The 21,250-nt window shown below is 39.7% G+C and overlaps 1 protein-coding gene across 1 annotated transcript in view; it reads left to right on the plus strand.

The window, feature by feature from the left end:
• Positions 1–21,250, plus strand: part of LOC121381317 (relaxin receptor 1-like) — a 104,631-nt gene that overhangs the window by 75,776 nt on the left and 7,605 nt on the right. Inside the window, exons 5-16 of the mRNA XM_041510577.1 lie at positions 1,983–2,054; positions 4,669–4,740; positions 5,233–5,304; positions 6,231–6,302; positions 10,711–10,779; positions 11,500–11,571; positions 11,956–12,027; positions 14,186–14,257; positions 14,941–15,012; positions 15,972–16,043; positions 18,259–19,094; positions 20,785–21,023. Coding sequence (XP_041366511.1) covers positions 1,983–2,054; positions 4,669–4,740; positions 5,233–5,304; positions 6,231–6,302; positions 10,711–10,779; positions 11,500–11,571; positions 11,956–12,027; positions 14,186–14,257; positions 14,941–15,012; positions 15,972–16,043; positions 18,259–19,094; positions 20,785–21,023 — 1,792 coding nt within the window. The remainder of the gene's footprint in view (positions 1–1,982; positions 2,055–4,668; positions 4,741–5,232; positions 5,305–6,230; positions 6,303–10,710; positions 10,780–11,499; positions 11,572–11,955; positions 12,028–14,185; positions 14,258–14,940; positions 15,013–15,971; positions 16,044–18,258; positions 19,095–20,784; positions 21,024–21,250) is intronic.

Below are 21,250 nucleotides of genomic sequence, written 5' to 3' on the forward strand. Positions count from 1 at the left end.
CCATTATCGTAAAACTCGTGAACAGTGTTGGTATCTGGCTCGCGTTCGCTCGTCAGATACTAAAACTGTTCACTAATTTCATAAAAAATGGTATGACAGACAAGCTTGTTTAGTACTCTCTCTCTCTCTCTCTCTCTCTCTCTCTCTCTCTCTCTCTCTCTCTCTCTCTCTCTCTCTCTCTCTTATATATATCACTTAATTATTAGGCTCTATATGAATAGGTATTCCTCAAGTTCTTTATCATTTATACGCAAATGTGTACAATGTAAGTAGGCACTGTTTTTACAATGCGACACAGATGTTACAAGGCGAAGTCAAGTTGATCAAGGCGAAGTTTCAGCATAATGTCAGCATGTGACTTGAAAATAACTCACGATCAAGGAATTAATATTTTAAAGTCACGAGTTTTTGTAATCCTTCGTAAACGTATTACAGATATTTCCTGTCATATTTTTTTTCTTTTCTGTTTTCTTTTCCATTTTTGTTGTTGATGTTGTAGTGTTGTTTGTTTCGGGTTTGTTTGGGTGTGTTGGAAGGGGAGGTTGTACCAGCGTGTGTTTTGTTTTGCGCAAATACTGGCTCGCGCTAAAAGTGGCAGTCATCTTACAGGCGGAGCTGGGACCACATATAGCGGCCAAGACTTTAGACCCTCACGACTCTATTTTAACTTCATTTAGAATCAAAGGTCTAAACATTACCAATCACGTAGATATAATATGGGGACAACTTAATTTTCCCCTAGTACCACTAATAATGCCAAGCTCTTTAACATTCATAATTTCTTACACTGAATCTCTGATACGCAGATAAGTAATGAATTCGGAGGAGGTGTGGTAAGGCAAACCTTCCCCAGCACCCACTCAGCATGCTACTTGTTAGCCCACTTCTGACACCAATGTGTACCATTTCTACATGATACGGCGCATGTAAACCCGATTTCATGCTGTCAATTACGCTGAGTTTTCCCTTTGTTAGTAAACCAGACAGTAATTAGTAAGCGCACATGAAGAATGCGTTGGAAAACAGTTCTTCCTAGTTGTGTCACGGTCTATCAGTCTCTAACTGGCTGTGTAAGATTAATGAGACATTGCCAGAACAGCTAACAAACACAACATTCCCCCGTCTTCTGTAACAGTAGGTTTGTCTGACATAAACTAGACGACTGTTGCAAAACAGGCTGGCAGCAAATACCTCCTGCGAGAATATTTATTCCCAAAAGTACCTTTTACCATTGACTGACTTTGTGTGTACAGTTGACTCAGCGTGCCAATCGTGCGTCGACTGCGGGTGGGTGACAGGGGGTGCAGGATATATGATCGGAGGAATTTACCTTAAGTACAAAACTATTTTAAGTTTTTCTAGGAGTGTTCCTGAAACGATCAAATGACAAGCGTAGGAAGCAATATTATTCTTCACCCACAGACTATAATTAAATAATGAATATTTCCGTTTGTATTATAAACAAACTGCGTGTTATATATTCGTATAGGATCCCCCCAAATTAAGGACATACAATAAAGTCTTCTTATTGAACATAGCTTCAACGTGGTCACGTTTCCCAAGGTCCGTTCTTAACAATTCGATGCTACTACAATTTATAATCCATTTTTTTCTTAAGAAGGTAGAACGTAGGTACAATACTTTTTATTGTTAACATATTTGGTCTATTATCGTCAACATTAGATATATACTGCTTTGCGAACATATTGTGCCGAAGTTACGCAGCTCGTTTTTCTTAGACGCAGTTGTTTAAGCATTGTAAACGTATATAGTTACACGCGTGTAAGACATAAACAGGTGTTTAAGCATTGTAAACGTATATAGTTACACGCGTGTAAGACATAAACAGGTGTTTAAGCATTGTAAACGTATATAGTTACACGCGTGTAAGACATAAACAGGCCATGTAAATTTGGCCCATACTACGTATTCCTATATTGTGGTGAAATATCTAAATATATTGATTTCTCTATTACTTGTAGGACGGTTGTAAGTCTGAATATCACAACTTTGTCGGAAGCCAATTTTACAAACATGCCATTCCTGACTGAACTGTAAGTACTAGAAGCTATTTAATATACTCTGTCAAAAAAGAAACGCATAGGTAATAGGGAAAGAAGAAAAGTGTTTGATTTTACAAAATATCGTTGCTTTTTGTACAATGTTGCTGAATGACCATGTTTGTTAATGTTCCTGGGATGGGACAGCATGCCAAAGTTAACGCACGTTGTGGCACGTTGTGCGACAATTGCAGGAAATCGGCATGAAATGGTCAGATTTTGGCGAATGCACGTGCAACTCGGGGAAAACATTGGGATATTGATGGGTATTGAAAGCTGTATACTCGCAATGAAGCCTCATTTCCATTTTGACGTAGACGAGTTACAAGATGCCAAGACTAAGCCTGCCGAATCAAAACACTGCAATAGGCCGCCTCCAGTTAGGTGAATCGCAGTCAGCAGTCGCACGCCACATGAACGTCCATCAGAACACCATTTCACGTCGCTGGGGCAGGTACAAGCAGTTTCAATTAGCTGAAGACCGACCTAGAAGTGGAAGACCTCGCATAACAACTGCAGCACAAGATCGCTACATCCAGGTTCTGAACTTGCGTCACCAAACTGCCACAGCAACGAACACTGCTGGACGCATACCTGGTTTGAGAAGGGTGTCTGCGCAAACCATTCCGAACCGACTTCGAGAAGCTGGTTTACGGGTTAGGAGACTATATGTTGGCCCTGTCCTGCGACGTCAACATCGACATTTACGTGTTCGCTGTTGCACGAATGTACAGGGGTGGAACTTGGGAAACTGGCGGCAAGTATGGGTCAGCGACGAGTCACGTTTCCTTCTACAGCGACGTGATGGACGACAACGTATTTATAGACACCGCAATGAACGTTTTGCCAACAACTGCGTCGCCCAAGTTGACAGATTCGGTGGAGCGAGTGTCATGATGTGGGGGATCCATCTCATACACCGGCAGAAGTGAATTTGTGTTCGTACAAGGCAACCTATCAGCTGTACGCTATCGGGATGAAATTCTTCGCCGTCACATGCTTCCCATTGTGGATCGACAGAGAGAACTCTTTCAGCAGGACAATGCCAGGCCGCATACGACACGTGTAACAGTGGATTTCCTACAGAATGAGAACATTAATGTGCTTCCATGGCCATCAAGATCGCCAGATCTCAACCCCATTGAACATCTATGGGACGAACTGGACAGACGTGTACGCCAGCGTGACCCGGACCTTCAGACGCTTCCGCAACTGCCACATGCACTGCAGGAAGAATGGGCTAGGATTGCACGTGCCCGGATTCAGAGACTCATTCAGTCTATGCCAAGGAGATGTCGCGCAGTGATTGCTGCTGCTGGTAGCCACACAAGGTACTGATTTCAGCGCCCTCGTGCGACGCTGTTCAGTGACGAAAATGCCTCCACTGCCGTCATCCCATAGCAAGAACATTGTCACATACTCATGTCAAATTGACTGTGATACGATCATAAATAACGAAATTATGCCACTTTGTATTAAAGAGATAATTCCATGACTATTTCGCCTATGTGTTTCTTTTTTGACAGAGTATATACTTTTTGATCAAATATGGCTATCGTATTAATGGGCGATGTATATGTTTATCAACCTTAAATTTACTAAAATATATTAAATTTAAAAGAAACCTAAAGAAACCATCAACATCCCCCAAAACACAACACAACCCCCTCCTCCCAACAAAAACCAACAAAACCCCTCAAATAACAAACAAACAAAAAACTTACATGAAATGATATATTTTATAGTACACTGTTCTCAAAAACACAAATCTGATTGTTGTTATGGATTATCGCCAAAGGTTGTTACTAAAGCTATATTTTAATTTGTGTATGGTTAAATAACAGATTTTATAACAACTACCTTTATGACGTCAACTCGTACGCCCAGATCTGTCGGTCGGCCTCTATATGTTTCTACTATAATAAATTAGATTATTTGGTTGTAATATTTATTGGCTAAGGTATAAAGTTTACATTTCAAAACAAAAGTTAATAAATAATTTTGGCGGGAAGACCAGCGTTTATGTAACGTTGAGACTGTACCTTTAATCTCTCGACACTTTCAATAACAAACACTTGTCTTTTAACGTTTATTATTCAAATAAGTTATTGTATAATTGTGCATTATACAGACGTCTTACACACCATGAGAACATCATGCGTTATTTATGATAACACATACCCTATACGTACGTGTGTTAACAATTTCAAGACATACGACTGGCTGCTCCTAAGTAATGACCAATGCAATATATCCAATGAAAAACAACACGATGGAAACTGATTACCTTATGACGTATAGTTAACCTGGCAATCATGTGTCTGTGACGCGTAAGTCAGCTACAAGTGCAAAGGGTTGTAAATATCTTTTAGTCCAAAAATATGTTACAATTTGCTAAAAACCTGGTTTTTGAGGATATGTAAGAAATAGAATAATACATTCGTGTCCGTTAGATACCATTTATGTCACAACTCGTTGTTTAAAAACGTATCAAACTTGCTTTCGCTCGTTAGATACATTTTAAAACACATCGCTATGAGATAAATTGTATCTAACGGCCACTCATGTATTATTCTTTATTTAAAACATACATGTTATATATTTTCAGCGAGATCAAATATTCCGAACTAAGAATTATTCATCCGGGTACTTTTAGAAGATGCCCACTACTGACGAAGGTGTAAGTATTAAACTGTAGCGCTGTGGCATGCATATCACCAAATCAAATTCATAAACGCTAATACTAGCATGTGTCTACACGCAGCTACATGCAATCATTAAGTCCACAAATACACTATACATGCATACTACAGTACCTCGCATTTACATTTGGCAGGAAAAATGGGAACACTGAAGTTGATAGCTTGTGATATAATGAGAAGTATCTTTGAATACTAAATGACTGGTAATTTTAGTTTGATCATAAAAGTGTTTCAAGCATAATGATAAAACTAATGAAAACCTAATTACAAGAATGTACTGACCATATAAAACAATACGTTATTGCAAGACGTCATTTTGCATACCTCGGCAATGGCAGTCATGTCAGTTTTCAGTGCTCTATTTAAATTTAGGGCATTTCGAACTTTGTGGGGGCGAGACATAGCCCAGTGGCATTGCGCTCGTCTGAAGCGCTGTCGGACTAAGATCTGTTTTTGTTTTTTCTTTGTAGTGATTTTACTGACAATAAACTGAAACACATCTCGTCGGACATCTTTCCTGTGACGAATAATATTCAAGAGTTGTAAGTAGCTAAAATTATATTATATATATTTTTTTAAATAAAAATATTTCTAAATATGTAGAACTTGTCTTAAAGGGACTAGCCCGAGTTAGTTGCCACTGTTCACATTTTCCCGACTAACAGAGACGGTTTAATAACTACAACTGCATATTAAAAAAAAAATTCTGCATAACATATTAGTTGCTATATATAAAGTGTACTTCTAATTGTCCTAATGTTTAGAGTCAGTCTTCATTTTATGTCCTAATATATGTCAGGCGCGTACGCAGGGGGTTGGGGCGAGGGGAGTGCGACGGGTGTATACGCACCCACTCACCAACCCACCCCACCCCCAAATGACCAAATTACACATTTGGTCTATCAAATTTAGACAACGTTAAGAAAACGAGGTTGTTTTGGGGGGTTTTGTTTTTCTAATGACGTTACCATGATGTGAAAGTCTTCAGACTTTGTTAGAGACTGTCTGAACTCTTAAAAGGTTTATAAGGACGTGCCCAGAGCGCATCAATTATACTTTGCTTCTAGATTATTGCGTTTTACAGTCTAAAAGAAATTAAGACTTAGCCATTGTTGGTCCCACCACGAGGAATTCGCACCCCCCCCCCCCCCCCCCACCACCACCCCCGCCCCACTTAAAATTCCTGCGCACGGGCCTGTATATGTTTTCGTATTATTGAGAAACAAATCCAGTTCCGGCTGCTTGCAAAGATTAGGACAGTTAGAAACACATTGATAATACAGACACTGATATTGTACAGAAACAATTCGTCGACTTGAAATACATGGCCGTCTATTTTACAGGTTAAAATTATATTGTTTGGAAACTAAATCTGAGAGAAGTGGTTCTAGAATAGTTTATATATATATATATATATATATATATATATATATATATATATATATATATATATTTTCATTCATTTCAGGATCTTAATAAACAACCAACTCAATACATTGAAAACGTCAGACTTGCGAAATTTACGGAAACTAACGAAGTTGTAAGTATATTTCGTATTTTATGTAATTGTCTACGGTCTCACAACACAGATACCATGTTTCACTGAAATAAAGTCAGGATTGCTAATAGAATGGGTTCTCGATATCGAAGATATTTACGTCTTCATATATATACTCTGTCAAAAAAGAAACGCATAGGTGATAGGGAAAGAAGAAAAGTGTTTGATTTTACAAAGTAACGGATTTTTTTTACAATGTTTGTTAATGTTCCTGGAATGGGACAGCATGCCCAAATGCACCCTAAAATAAATTTAACGCACGTTGTGGCATGTTGTGCGACAATTGCAGGAAATCGGCGTGAAATGGTCAAATTTTGGCGAATGCACGTGAAACTCGGGGGAAAAGATTGGGGGTAGTGATAGGTATTTAAAGCTGAAATGCTCGCAATGATGCCTCATTTCTATGGGACAAGTACCAGCAGTTTCAATCAGCTGAAAACCGGCCCAGAAGTGGAAAACTTCGTATAACAACTGCAGCACAAGATCGCTAGATCCGGATTCTGCACTTGCGTCACAGCAACGAACACTGATGAACGCATACCTGGTTTGAGAAGGGTGTCTGCACAAACCATTCGGAACCGACTTCGAGAAGCTGGTTTACAGGCTAGGAGACCGTATGTTGGCCCCGTCCTGCGACGTCAACATCGCATTTACGTGTTCGCTGGTGCACGAATGTACAGGGGTAGAACTGCTTCGCCCAAGTTGACAGATTCGGTGGAGGGAGTGTCATGATGTGGGGAGCCATCTCAAACACCGGCGGAAGTGAATTTGTGTTCGTACAAGGCAACCTGACAGCTGTACACTACCGGGATGAAATTCTTCGCCGTAACATGCTTCCCATTATGGATCGACAGAAAGAACTCTTTCAGCAGGACAATGCAAGTCCGCATACGGCACGTGTAACAATGGATTTCCTACAGAATGAGAACATTAATGTACTGCCATGGCCATCAAGATCGCCAGATCTCAACCCCATTGAACATCTATGGGACGAACTGAAGAGACGTGTACGCCAGCGTGACCCGGGGCCTCAGACGCTTCCGCAACTGCCAAATACACTGCAGGAAGAATGGGCTAGGATTCCACGTGCCCGGATTCAGAGACTCATTCAGTCTATGCCAAGGAGATGTCGCGCAGTGATTGCTGCTGCTGGTGGCCACATAAGGTACTGATTTCAGCGCCCTCGTGCGACGCTTTTCAGTGACGAAAACGCCTCCACTGCCGTTAGTCTATAGTAAGAACATTGTCACATAATCATGTCAAATTGTACTGTAATACGATTATAAATAACGAAATTATGCCACTTTGTATTAAAGTTGCATTATCTGGTTACCATATTATAACATCATGTACAAATGTGAAATACAAGCTCAAATGCACTTTTAAAAAAGTCGTGTGTTCGCTATGAACGGATATCGTCAAACGTATACGCTTGATTCGTCGCCTGTGCCGCTATAGCTCGGCAAAGCACAAACGACAGCCTGTTGTCAGTTTCAGTTAACACGTGCGTTTGCCGATTTCAAATTGTAAGGTTCGTCTCAAAAAATTAAAAGAGAAATCTTGCGCTGTAGTTAAAACCGGTTTGATCTTGACAACGTTTTATCGACAGTCGTACCTTCCTATTTCAGAATTGATATTTTATAAAGTGTTAGTAGAACTTTCAAAGTTTAGTTTGTATACTAGTAACACATTAATCATGTATATATTTTAAAAATAAAATATACTAAAGTAGACAATGAACGTTTTCACTTCTTAATTTTACATGTTAAAATCGACAAATTCAAATAATATTATTTCGTTTTAAAAGGGTAAAGTTGGGTGTGTGTGTGTGTGTGTGTGTGTTGTTTAACGACATCAAAGATAAAGCATATTGATTTAATAATCATCCGACCCCATACAACCGTAAATAAAATGTGTTGAGTGCGTCGTTAAATAAAACATATCCTATCCTTCCTTCCATCTGCTGTTGGATGTCTAATATTTGGTAATTTTGACATATAATCTTACAGAGGAATCGGGTGCATGTGCAGGGGGAGGGTACTGGAGGTCGAAACCCTTACTTGCCCAAGCTTAAAAAAAATTGAAATGTATTTTTGGGGGGAGCATGGCCCCATATAAACTTTGCTTAACACAGTCTATAACCCAAACCCCGCTGACATCCCTGTACACGCGCCTTGGAAACCCGCTACATTTTTTTTTAGCAAGGGATTGTTTATATGTACCATCCCACAGACAGGATATCACATACCATGGTCTTTTTGTATACCCGCCGATGGGGATCGACCCTAGACTGACCGCGCATTTCCAAAAAAACTATTTTTAGGTCTAAGTAATGAATAAAAATAACATATAGTCTTGAAAAATGTTACGTAAATCGAACACAGTACCCTCTTCCTCTACTCCTAGAGCGTTACGTAATTAGTAACACCCTCTTACATGTAACGCGTATGCCAACAGCTGGCCACTGTCAAAATTTCAAGTCAAATCCCCCACTCACCGACCCCAGGAAAGGCGTTGTACCATAACTCTATGGATATAAATATGTTTTGGAGATATGAGACGACCTCTCAATCACGACAGTTAAATTTGTTCAAAAATTGCGAAATCTCACGTGATCTCTTGTTGGGGAATTCTATACTTGTGATAAGCCAATGAAAACCGAGATTGGTACGAGCCCGTCAAAAGTGTTCCACTTACAAAATCATGGCTTTGTTTTTGACCTGGATAAGCCAGCGTAGTGAAACCAATGCGGAGTGCGGCGTCATATATGCACCAAACGTAATTGGATTTTCTGTTCTATATGCTTAAATAATAAAAATATTCCAGGGAATGTAGTTTTAAAGAGATAATTCCATGAATATTTTGACTATGCGTTTCTTTTTTGACAGAGTATATTTTACGTCACTGTTGAGAACACTTCATTTTTATTTATTTCATAATTTAAGACATATTCTTGTTGTAGAATCAGTTTCAAGGGCGGATCCAGTGAAAGGGATAGAGGGCCCTGCACATTAAAATAATTTGAAGCATCTCTTTTAAAAAAAAAATTACAATTCACCTTGCAGTACCCTTGGTCCACTCCCTAAATATGTCCTGGGTCTGCCCTTGATTTTGCATTCAGGTAGAATATTTCTACTATTGCCCAATATTCAATCTATAAGAAACTGAAAAAAACCCCCATATAAAATATTAAAAATATGTAAATGATATATATAGTGAAACTTCGATAAGTCAAACGTCGATCTGTCGAAAACGTCTATCTTTCAAACTAGTAATAACAGACTTCGAAAACTCCATCTCTCTAACTAATTGTTTGTTCGCAAAGTGTGTGGGTTTGATTAAGCTGTCTTTGCCGGGAAGTAGTTTTAAGATGAATGAATCGCCAGCCAAGAGAAGCGCGGATATCTCAGCTGGTCTTGGCTGCCGACAATTCAGGTGTTAATTACATACAGAATGACAGATGGACGAAGCTTGTCGGTGCCTGTACATGGCAGAGGGACTCGTCACTTAATATCACAGACACAGTCCGGTTACCGCCGACAGTAGTAATAATCGTTGACGCTGTTTGTTTTTGCTTTCAAACGAGAGGATCGTGTTAATTTGAACGATTTTGTTGTGAATATATAATATATACACACTTGGTGTTGTTATTATTTGTTGGTTACGTGAGCTCTTTTCTTTTGTTATTTACTTACATTTAACATATACACAGAAGGAATGTGCCATAGTAGCGACGGAAAATGCCAGTAGCTATGGTTGGAGTGAACTGATATTTACATTTTAATTCGCCTTACAGTTTTGAGGTGTTCTATACGAATTTCAAAACCTTGAACTCCCTGAAACTCGAACTAATTCGTCGTCCCTTTCATGTTTGAGTTGTCGAAGTTTGGCTGTGTGTACATGCGTGCGCGTGTACGTACGTGCGCGCGTGTGTGTGTATACATATATATGTATGTATGTATGCATGTATGCATGTTTGTATGTATGTATGTATGTATGTATGTATGTATGTATGTATGTATGTATGTTTACATGCATGTATGTATGTTTATACATGTATGTATGCGTGTATGTATGTATGTATGTATGTATGTATGCATGCATGCATGCATGTGTGTGTGTGTGTGTGTATGATATGAAATATAGCTTTGTCAAGACAAACGCATGTACTATTTAATGTGCAGTAATTTAATTAATCGACATTTTTCTGTCTTTTTTTTTTTTTTTTCTTTTCTTTTTTTTAAACATTTACGGTTAATGTCAACAGCTATAATTTGCAAGCTTTCTTTATTCCAATAAAGTAGTTTTGATCACAGAAAATAGTCAACTTATAATAGTAAATTTGTCGCTGGGTCACAGGTTCAAATCTGCCTCTTCAATTGTTTGTCAGGTCACTGGAGAACAATCTAATTACAACTATTGAAGATGGAGCTTTCAAGTGGACACAACTTCAAGAACTGTAAGTGTGTCGTTGTTTGCTCGTCATTGGTGGTTAAAACGAATTATTGATATTTTTATCCTGCAACAATGTACGTATTGTCAAGATATGATATGATATGATATGATATGATATGATATGATATGATATGATATGATATGACTAATTTCTATATGTTCGGTCACTGACCACAAAAATAAATGTTTGGAACGGAACTACGTTTAGGGTAGTTATGATCAGCAGAGGAATGTTATATTTTTCAGTTACTTATTCTTTTATTTCCAGTTGACTGTTTTGATTTTTATAAACCGTTTTGGAGACAGTTTTTTCATTTAAAATATGAAATAATTGTTGTAATTTAAGAACTATTTTGCTTCGGTGTATAAATATAGTAGGCGACGAGGCACTCACGGCATATGTATATACTACTCGCTACCGCTAAGTTCGAGCCCTAACTCTGAAAAACGGTAAAGTTGTACAGTAAAACGGTCCATTTCCTTAATGTTTAGGTTTATTTAGATTGCAGGATAAATAAAAATAACTGAATACTGTCTTAAGATATCTGCTTTACCCTGTTTATGATAGAACCGATGTCTTAAGAAAGTAACGAGTTATTATCTATTTAGTATGCTTTAACATAGATTGGCTTTATATACCGATATTAGGCAACTGCTTTATATGCGATAAGTTTTAATGTTATTAAGTATTATTAAAATGTAAATTTTACATGTGTATTTTCAGGACACTTTACCGCAACAGAATAACCAACATACAGAAAAATGTATTTACGAATATGGAAAACCTAAGACGGTTGTAAGTGTATTATATACTGGCAGATAAATAAATTGGAAACTGTTTTAGTTTGCCTCGACCGCCCCCCCCCCCCCCCCCCCCCCCCACCCCACCTCGACGCCTTTGAGAGAGAGAGAGAGAGAGAGAGAGAGAGAGAGAGAGAGAGAGAGAGAGAGAGAGAGAGAGAGAGAGAGAGAGAGAGAGGGGATGGGAGGAGAGAGAGAGAGAGAGAGAGGGAGGAGAGAGAGAAGCAGACAGACACAGAGAGAGAGAGAGAGGAGGGGGGGGGGAGGATGGGAGTTGTATGGGTGTTATTGATTGTTGAATGGATGTTTATAGTTATATAATGTCAATAAAACATTTTTATTTGATGATAGATCAATTTGTTATTTCTGTTTTTTTCAGGCACCTAAATGAAAATCGTATTTCTGTGATTCAGCCTGGGTCGTTTAAGAATTTAACAAATCTTCACATCTTGTAAGTAGTATCAGTATTATATCTCAATCATCTAATGCCCCATTCACACTGAGAGGTACTGGTGGGGCGCCGTATTTATAGTCGCTTGACAGTCGTACGACCGGTTGCGACTGGTCGCAAGCTGCCACGACGCGTCGCACGTCAGTCGTAGGTAGTCGTGGATGATCGTAAGACGCACGTGTGACCAGTCATGTGATTAGTCTGCGACAAGTCACAGACCAGTCGGCGACAGGTCCCATAGTCTGACCGCAACCCATCGCTCGCAGAAAACAAGCCCACGATCGTCCACGATCGTCCACGACCGCCTAGAGTGCTGACAATCGCAGCGTAAGTGTGACTGGGACATAAACGGCTAACGAATCAGGGGCGGATCCAGGAAATATTTAATGCGGGGGACTAACGGGAAACGGTCACATCGTCAAAAGGACATCCCAATTGGGGGGGGGGGGGGGGGGGGGGTGTAGTCAAAGGAAGAAAAAAAGGGCAATTGAATAGTTTTAGTGGGCAGATCCACGGAAACACACATACACCCGCTCCCTGGATCCGCGTCTGCAAGTCAAGGCCGTTGCACACCAGACACGAATTTCGCAACTATTTTCGCCGAGATATAGAAAAGAGACACTCACGTAGAGGCGTGCAAACCAAACGCGATTGTCGCCACGATTTATACGATTTTGGAAATAGGAACTGATCCTATTTTTTCGTAATCGCTGGCGAAATCGCGTGCTATATATAGAATTTGATGTCACACCTATTCAATCGTGAGGTGATTTCTCTCGACCAGGATGTCGTCCTGCAAGACAGTTAGGAAAGAAGACATTATTATTTATGTACACAAACAAAGTATCGGAAAAACATTCACAATCGAACGATGGCGTTGGCGTTTAGTTAGTATTGGGTGAACTCAAAACCGGCATGTAGCACTGTCGTTAACAACAAGGCCTCTTCTTCGCTGTCAGAAGACAAGTCGTGTTGAAGAACCGGCAAAATACGACTTCCCTCCATGCTGGACGAGAGTGAACTGGCGGGAACCTGTACATACATTCCCCGAATAAAGTTCGTCAGAGTTCGAGTATGTATTCGTGAAATCGCACCGAAAAACGCGACGAAAATCACGTTTGATGTGCAAGCACTGACGCACGGGCAACGCAGCGAAAATGGCGGCGATGAAACGCTCGCGTCTGGTGTGCAACGACCTTAATGGTGTGATATCTAGCTTGGGGAGGGCCTTAATGGTGTGATATCTAGTTGGGGGAGGGCCTTAATGGTGTGATATCTAGCTTGGGGAGGGCCTTAATGGTGTGATATCTAGCTGGGGGAGGATCTAGTAACGCACAGGTCTGAGTTGATTTGGTTGCAGGGGAGAATCTTCTCGGTGGACCCATTCTTTGATTGATTTGGTTCCGTCCCAACCAGTACCTCACGACTGAGAGATGAAAGACCGTGGTATGTGTTGTCCTGTATGTGGAAAAGTGCATATCATAGATCCCTTGCTGCCAATGGAAACATGTAGCGGCTTTTCTCTTAATTATTTTTGACACCATAGTGTTTTCTTTAGAAATTTGGCAAGGCATGGTAGACTAAACACTTTTGGGTTTTTTTTTTACTATATTCAAGACAGGATTGTTTATTAATTAATAATGCATTTTCTGAGTGTCTTATATTACAACTAATTATTAAAAAGGGCTTATTTAATCTCAGGACCGCATGACGTTGATTAAAGCAAGATAGCGCTGAGCTATTGAGGCATGTAATGGTGCTGCACGATGCTGAAACAAGCTGGGAAAAACACTACATCCAAGCCGATGATTAATTAATTAATGTTCTCTAGTGGTCTATTTTTATTTAAAATGTGTTGCACCAGGGCCTTGTTTTACGAAGCATTAGTTTAAGTTATACTCAAGGTGAACTTAAATGTATAAGATAGTTATGCACTTAAGGTTATCTTAGCGTTAAGATCACTTCATGGGACGGCGTCCTGAATATTGTCTGGAAATATTGATTATAATGATAAGAATTTTGGTATTTACGACAATTCCCACCAGGAAACTAAGAGTTTACAATGAACATTGTGTTTTTAATTTTTCTCAGAATTTTGTTTACAAAAACACAAATCTTTGTAAAATGTCTAATGTTGCTCGTGATTTAATTTTTACAGAATCTTAGCAAGGAACGAGTTGGTCGCATTGCAGAGCGGAGTGTTTGAGGGACTTCACAATCTGAGTCTGTTGTAAGTACATGTAGTTAATAAACAAAACACTTTAAACATCGCAACTCCGTTAGATCCAGAGATTTTCTTATTATACACTGTTCAGTAAATATGTACTTTTTCAAATTCCTGTAAAGGTTAATGCTATCTTGATCCCCCAACACGCACACACATACACACACACACACACACACACACACACACACACAGAGAGAGAGAGAGAGAGAGAGAGAGAGAGAGAGAGAGAGAGAGAGAGCACATAATATTTCTACACACACACGCACGCACGCACGCATATATACATACACACATGCACACACACTACAATATTTGTACTACAATAGAAGTAGTAGTAATAGTAGTAGTAGTAGTAGTAGTAGCAGCAGCAGCAAAATAATTAGCAGCAGCAACAGCAGTAGTAGTAAAAGCAGTAGTAGTAGCAGTAGCAGAAGCAGCAGTAGCAGTAGCAGCAGCGGAAGTAGCAGTATTAGTAGCAGCAGAAGTAGTAGTAGAAGTAGTAGCAGCAGTAGTAGCAGTAGCAGCGGTAGTAGTAGTAGTAGTGGTAGTAGTAGTGGTAGTGATAGTGGTGGTGGTGGTGATGGTGGTGGTGTGGGTGGTGGTGGTAGTGGTGGTAATAGTAATATTAAATAATAATACATGCTGTAATAACGTTTAATTCTACTTGATTTTCACGTGTATTTCAGAGACCTATCGAGAAGTCACATACAGGAGATTAAAGCGGACGTATTTGAGCCACTTCACAACGTGGAATCGCTGTAAGTAGGACAAGTTTCAGTCACAAAAGTCACACCGATTTTAACTTTGAATGAATGAGTTTAATGAAAACCCCCCAAAAAGAAGACATGCAAGGTCGAACCAGCCTCGGTGGCGTAGTGGTTAGGCCATCGGTCTACAGGCTGGTAGGTACTGGGTTCGGATCCCAGTCGAGGCATGGGATTTTTAATCCAGATACCGACTCCAAACCCTGAGTGAGTGCTCCGCAAGGCTCAATGGGTAGGTGTAAACCACTGCACCGACCAGTGATCCATAACTGGTTCAACAAAAGCCATGGTTTGTGCTATCCTGCCTATGGGAAGCGCAAATAAAAGATCCCTTGCTGCTAATCGGAAAGAATAGCCCACGTAGTGGCGACAGCGGGTTTCCTCTCAAAATCTGTATGGTCCTTAACCATATGTCTGACGCCATATAACCGTAAATAAAATGTGTTGAGTGCGTCGTTAAATAAAACATTTCTTTCTTCTTTTTTTTGCAAGGTCGATGTGATGTTGCTTAAGACAGCTTTGTGCTTTATGCCCTTGTGCTCCGTTCCACGAAGCTACATTAGCCCTACTATCACCTTAACTCATAAGGTAGTCATAGAAGGAAGGACAAGGTTTAGTTAACGACGCACTCAACACATTTATGTACGGTTATATGGTGTCGGACATATTACGGTTAAAAACCACATATATTGAGAGAGGAAACCGGCTGTCGCCACTTCATGGGCCATTCTTTTCGACTAGCAGCAAGGGATCGTTTATATGCACCATCCCACAGACAGGATAGCACATACCACGACCTTCAATACACTAGTCGTGGTGCACTGGCTCGAACGAGAAAATAAAAGGTAATTATGCATTTAAGGTGATCTTAGTGCTAAGATCGCTTCGTAGAACGAGGCCCAGGTCTCTGTTTTCATTTCATTTCATTTTTTTCTCTATCTTTTTTTTTTCAGAATCCTAAAGGAAAACCCCATCAACCGATTCCCATCGGATTCCTTTACACAGCTGACAAACCTTAAATACGCGTAAGTGTAAGAAGTGAAGGAGTTATGTTGTTGCATTCCCGAAACGTATATACAATGGATCCTGTCTAATCCTTATTCAGCTGTGGCTGACGAAATGCGCCGGTTTTCAGGGAGTACAGGATTACACAGATTTTTATAAATTAACTGAGCGGGACTTTTGAAATCGTTCCGCTGTACACAGAAATCCGGATTACACAATCCAATTTGGACATATAATTTAAAAGAAAATTGCATATGCATAAAAACATGTTATATTAAAGTAGCAGCTGAAGCCTATGAAAATGGAAACTACTTTGGTTAATCTGCAAATCTCTAAGACATTTAGATAAAGTTACTAGATAAAATAGACTAGAGCTCGTCCCCATAACCGTTACTTCTCAGAGGTACGTGCGATTTTAAAAATATAAAAAATGCATGTATTATAAACATTAGGATGACCGGAAACAGTACACATGTACGGAAATGGATAAACTTAACAATAAAATCGTAATAATGTTTTATTTCAAGTTTCAAAAAACGGCTCTAATAGTGACAAATACGCTGTCAGTGTTTAAAAACTGGGCTCTGTCACTTTAAGAACTAAAAATGGTCAAAATGAAAGCAAAATTTGAAATATTTATAATATAATTTTATTTACTTTTTTTGCGATTTCATTCCTCATAAGCAATATACATATTTTAATTGTTTTTGTCATTGAAGTCATTATCATAATTATGCATTGGGAAGGTGGAGGAAACTCTATTAACTTCCTCATATCCAATGCATGTTCAGGTACGCGGATCCTGTTAACTGGTTCTGCTTTGCGACAGACCATTTGTCCAGGATTGGATTTAAAGAATTAACCTTTAGATTTGTTTATTGTACAGATGAAATGTACGATTTTGGACACACTGATAGTATTCAACGTTTGTTCGAATACATTGCTGAAACATTTTCTAGTGAAAACGGTTAACGCATTAGAATATTGTATTGAAGAACGACGCATACAGGAGGATTCTTCAGAAGGATTGCCGTAGATTGACACCCGTGTTGTTAAATATTAATTAATTCATTCATTCATTCATTCATTCATTCATTCATGCATTCATTCATTCATTCATTCATTCATTCATTCATTCATTCTTTCTTTCTTTCTTTCTTTCTTCAAAAGGATGCAACTCAAAAGGGGAAGTTGTCGCGGTATCAGTTTTTGGTAGAGTCAATATAAATTCCTTTTATACAAGAGAAATTAGAGAAGGAGTACACACATGTATGGATTCGCGCCTACCGAACTAGTATACAAAAGCTATTTTTCACTACCTGGATACTGATTCTATTTACTTCTGGGTTAAGCAAAAAAGATGAATAAGAAACAAATGGTTTCTAAACAAATAACAGAACAATCTCTAGCTTATATAAAGCACGAGAATCGAACAAAACCACGCAGTTCGTTCACCGTTTAAGCTTTTATGAAGATCGTTTCTCGTTTTTTTTTTTATTTTTTATTTTATTTTTTTATCATGGTTTAATGAAATCCACGGTATTTACACAATCAGGCACAAAGTAAACAAACCTGTATCATATTAATAGACGGAAAAGGGGGTAAAAAAGATTTTCTTTCTGAGGAGCCAAACACTTTCTTCACGTTTTCTAAAAATTGAAACTACTTGCCATCTACTCTTTCGCTCTTTGTTTCTTTCTTTTTTCATTATGTATTTTTTCCTTTCTTTCTTTGTCGATTATTTTGGCATAATTTCAAATAGGGGTGGGGCGTACTCCAGTCATATTTAAAGCGCTTGCCTGATGCATGGTCCTTTTGAGATCGATCTCCGTTGGTGGGCCCATATGGCTATTCCTCGTTCCAGTCAGTGCACCGTGGTATGTGCTATCCTGTCTGTGGTATGGTGCATATAAAACGTCCCTTGCTACTCATGAAAAAATTAAGCAGATTTTCTCTGTAAGACTAAACGTCAAAATTACCAACTGTGTGACATCCAATAGCCGATGATTAATAAATCAATGTGCTCTAGTGGTGACGTTAAACAAAACAAACACACTTTTATTTTCAATTAAGGTTCAAGCACGCTCTCCTGATTATCCATCACAGATATCTGTTCAACACTACAAAATTTAGACCCAGTAGAATTATTGGTCAGTTTTTTTTATGATGATGATGATGATGATGATGATGATGATGATGATAATAATGATACTAATGACGTATGCTCTTTTCCAGGTACTTTGATAAATTTTACCTTTGTGCTTACGTCCCACAAGCACAGTGCGAGCCTTACGGCGACGGGATATCGAGTCAGAAAAACCTCCTGGAGAACGTCATCCTTCGCGTCAGCGTCTGGATAATGGCCGTCCTCGGGTGCATCGGCAACCTGGTCGTCCTGCTGGGGAGGTGCATCCTTAAAGAGGACAACCAAATACACTCCTTCTTCATCAAAAACCTGTCCCTGGCCGACATGCTGATGGGCATCTACCTGTTCATCATCGGCTCCCGCGACCAGATGTACCACGGCAACTACCTCGAATACGACGAGACGTGGCGAAAGAGCTGGGAGTGCGACGTGTCCGGCATCATCAGCACCGTCAGCAGCGAGATGTCCGTGCTGACGCTGACGGTGATAACCCTCGACCGGTACCTCTGCATCATGTACCCTCTGTCGTTCAGGAAGCGCGGCATCAAGATGGCCTACTTCATAATGGGGGTCATGTGGCTGATCGCCATCATGCTCGGGGTGATCCCCATCCTCGGACTCGACTACTTCGGCTCCTCGTTCTACAAGGACAACGGGATGTGCATCCCCTTGCACCTGCACGACCCGCACGCCAAGGGCTGGCAGTATTCCGCCGTCCTTTTCCTCGGCGTGAACTTCGTCTCGTTCGCCTTCATCGCCTTCGCCTACACGGCGATGTTCCTGTCCATCCAAAGGTCGGAGATCAACCTGAGGACAACCAGAGAAAGCAAGGAGACCTGTCTCGTGAAGCGCTTCTTCTTTATCGTCTCCACAGACTTCCTCTGCTGGATACCCATCATCATCATCAAGATCGCTGCCCTGTCTGGTACGTATGTATATATATCTATATCTATAGATAGATAGATAGATATATTGATCGGGCCATTTTCTGATTGGGCTTTAACCCATCCCAGCCAAATGCCATGGTATGTGCTATCCTGTCTGTGGGATAAACATTTTAAAAGTATGTTTTTCTTTAACTACACCACTAGAGCACATTGATTTATTAATCATCGGCTACTGGATGTCAAATATTTGGTAATTTTGACATATAGCCTTAGAGAGGAAACCCACCACATGTGAATACCAGTCGTGGTGTACTGGCTGGAATGAGAAATAGACCAATGGGCAAACCAACGGGGATTGATCCTACTGTACCCATTCCATTCAGTGTCATACGACTGTTTTGCCAAAGGCCGTGGTATGTGCTATCCTGTCTGTTGGAAAGTACATGCATACGATCCCTTGCTGCTAATGGAAAAATATAGCGGGTTTACTCTAAAACTATTCATTAGAATTACCAAATGTTTGACATGCAGTAGCGGATGATTAATAAATCGATGTGTTCTAGTGGTGTCATTAAACAAAACAAACTTTACCTTCAATCTTGATATTATTTATTTATTTATTTCAACTTATTTTCGTTTTTATATCCAGTTAAGGTTCAAGCACGCTGTCCTGGGCACACACCTCAGCTATTCACATAATTGATAATTAATCACAAGATGCCCATCATTAAAACAATTAGAATAGGTCCATCAGATTCTGCAGCATCCATGTTTGATGAACTGTCTGTTGTAGCATATGCTGCAATGAGATCCTCTTCAGACACCATGCGTTCGAGAATGTCAGTTGGTAAGACAGAGGTACGCAATCCAATTCATGCATCAGTACCGAATAAGGCCTTGTATGGTGTCTGCTTAATGCCAGAATGATAACTGCAACTAATATTTCATTTTGTCACTAGGTGTGTTTACCTTTATAACAATTGCTGTCAATGAATGGTGGATCTTTCATTTCAGGCAATGTGTCTAGAAATTACCTTGAAAAGTCAGGCAATGTGTATATTGCCTGAAATATTTAGGCAATATACAGATTGTCTGAGTGAATCAGTTACTTTACAGATTGCCTGAAATGTTCAGGCATTCTACAGATTGCCTGATTTTACACATTGACTGTAACATATATATGTACATGTTTATACAGATATCAGGAGGAATTATTATCTTATATATACATGTATATACAGATAGCATAGTGATAAGGACGTAAATCAACTTATAATTACAGTCAGTTTCAAATTACAGGAATAGTTTTCTTTCCTGTTTACCGCCATCCGTAACTACGTAATTTACTTCGTGAAATAGATAACAAACACATGTAAAAGTACATCTGCAAAACCATAAATGTAAATCTTTATGACATATTCCAAAGGGAGATAACAAAATAACGGTAAACATTTACAAAATGCCACTTAAGTCTACATTGCCTGGTTTATAAGAGGTCATAGTTAATGATATGTCTGCTCAGAATTGTGTAAAAGAGGAACGACCAGCCCCTTTTGATAGTGGGCGAATTATATTCTTCCCATCAGGGGCCATCCATAAAGTAGGTACGCACGAAATGTGAGATTTTAAAAAAACCCAACATGTACACCTTCTGTACATTGATCATTAATATATATAAATTCGGTTCTATGCTATATGTTTATCTGTATTCCTTTCCTCTTTTCTCAGGGGCCGAAATAAGCGACGACCTGTATGCTTGGGTGATTGTTTTCATTCTTCCAGTGAACAGTGCGCTCAACCCTCTTCTCTACACATTGACAACAAAACTTTTTAGACAGAAGCTCTTTTCCAAATTTGTTTCTGTGGTCTGGGGCCCAAGGTCAAGTAATGGAAAAGACCTGACAAACACAACTTCCAGTACGCGTGCGCGATCTACGATAAGCAGGCAGGCCCTGAATGACGTTGAGGTAACTATAACAACAGTAAACTATTCTGCCTACGTCACAGTGGAGGTTTGTGTTGGGGGTGGGGGTGGGGGGTGGGTGGGTGTGACGGAACATGCTCTTAATTTCTTTTCGCCTGTGGCGATATTAATGGTTTTAGAGGGTCGTGTGCAGTCCCAATATGCACTTAAGCCCAGCTGGTCACTTTGTTACGTAATACCTCCGCGCGACGGTGGTCGGGCTGTTCGCAA

This window comes from Gigantopelta aegis, chromosome 9 (assembly GCF_016097555.1).
Source record: "Gigantopelta aegis isolate Gae_Host chromosome 9, Gae_host_genome, whole genome shotgun sequence".
Classification (NCBI taxonomy): Eukaryota; Metazoa; Mollusca; class Gastropoda; order Neomphalida; family Peltospiridae; genus Gigantopelta; species Gigantopelta aegis.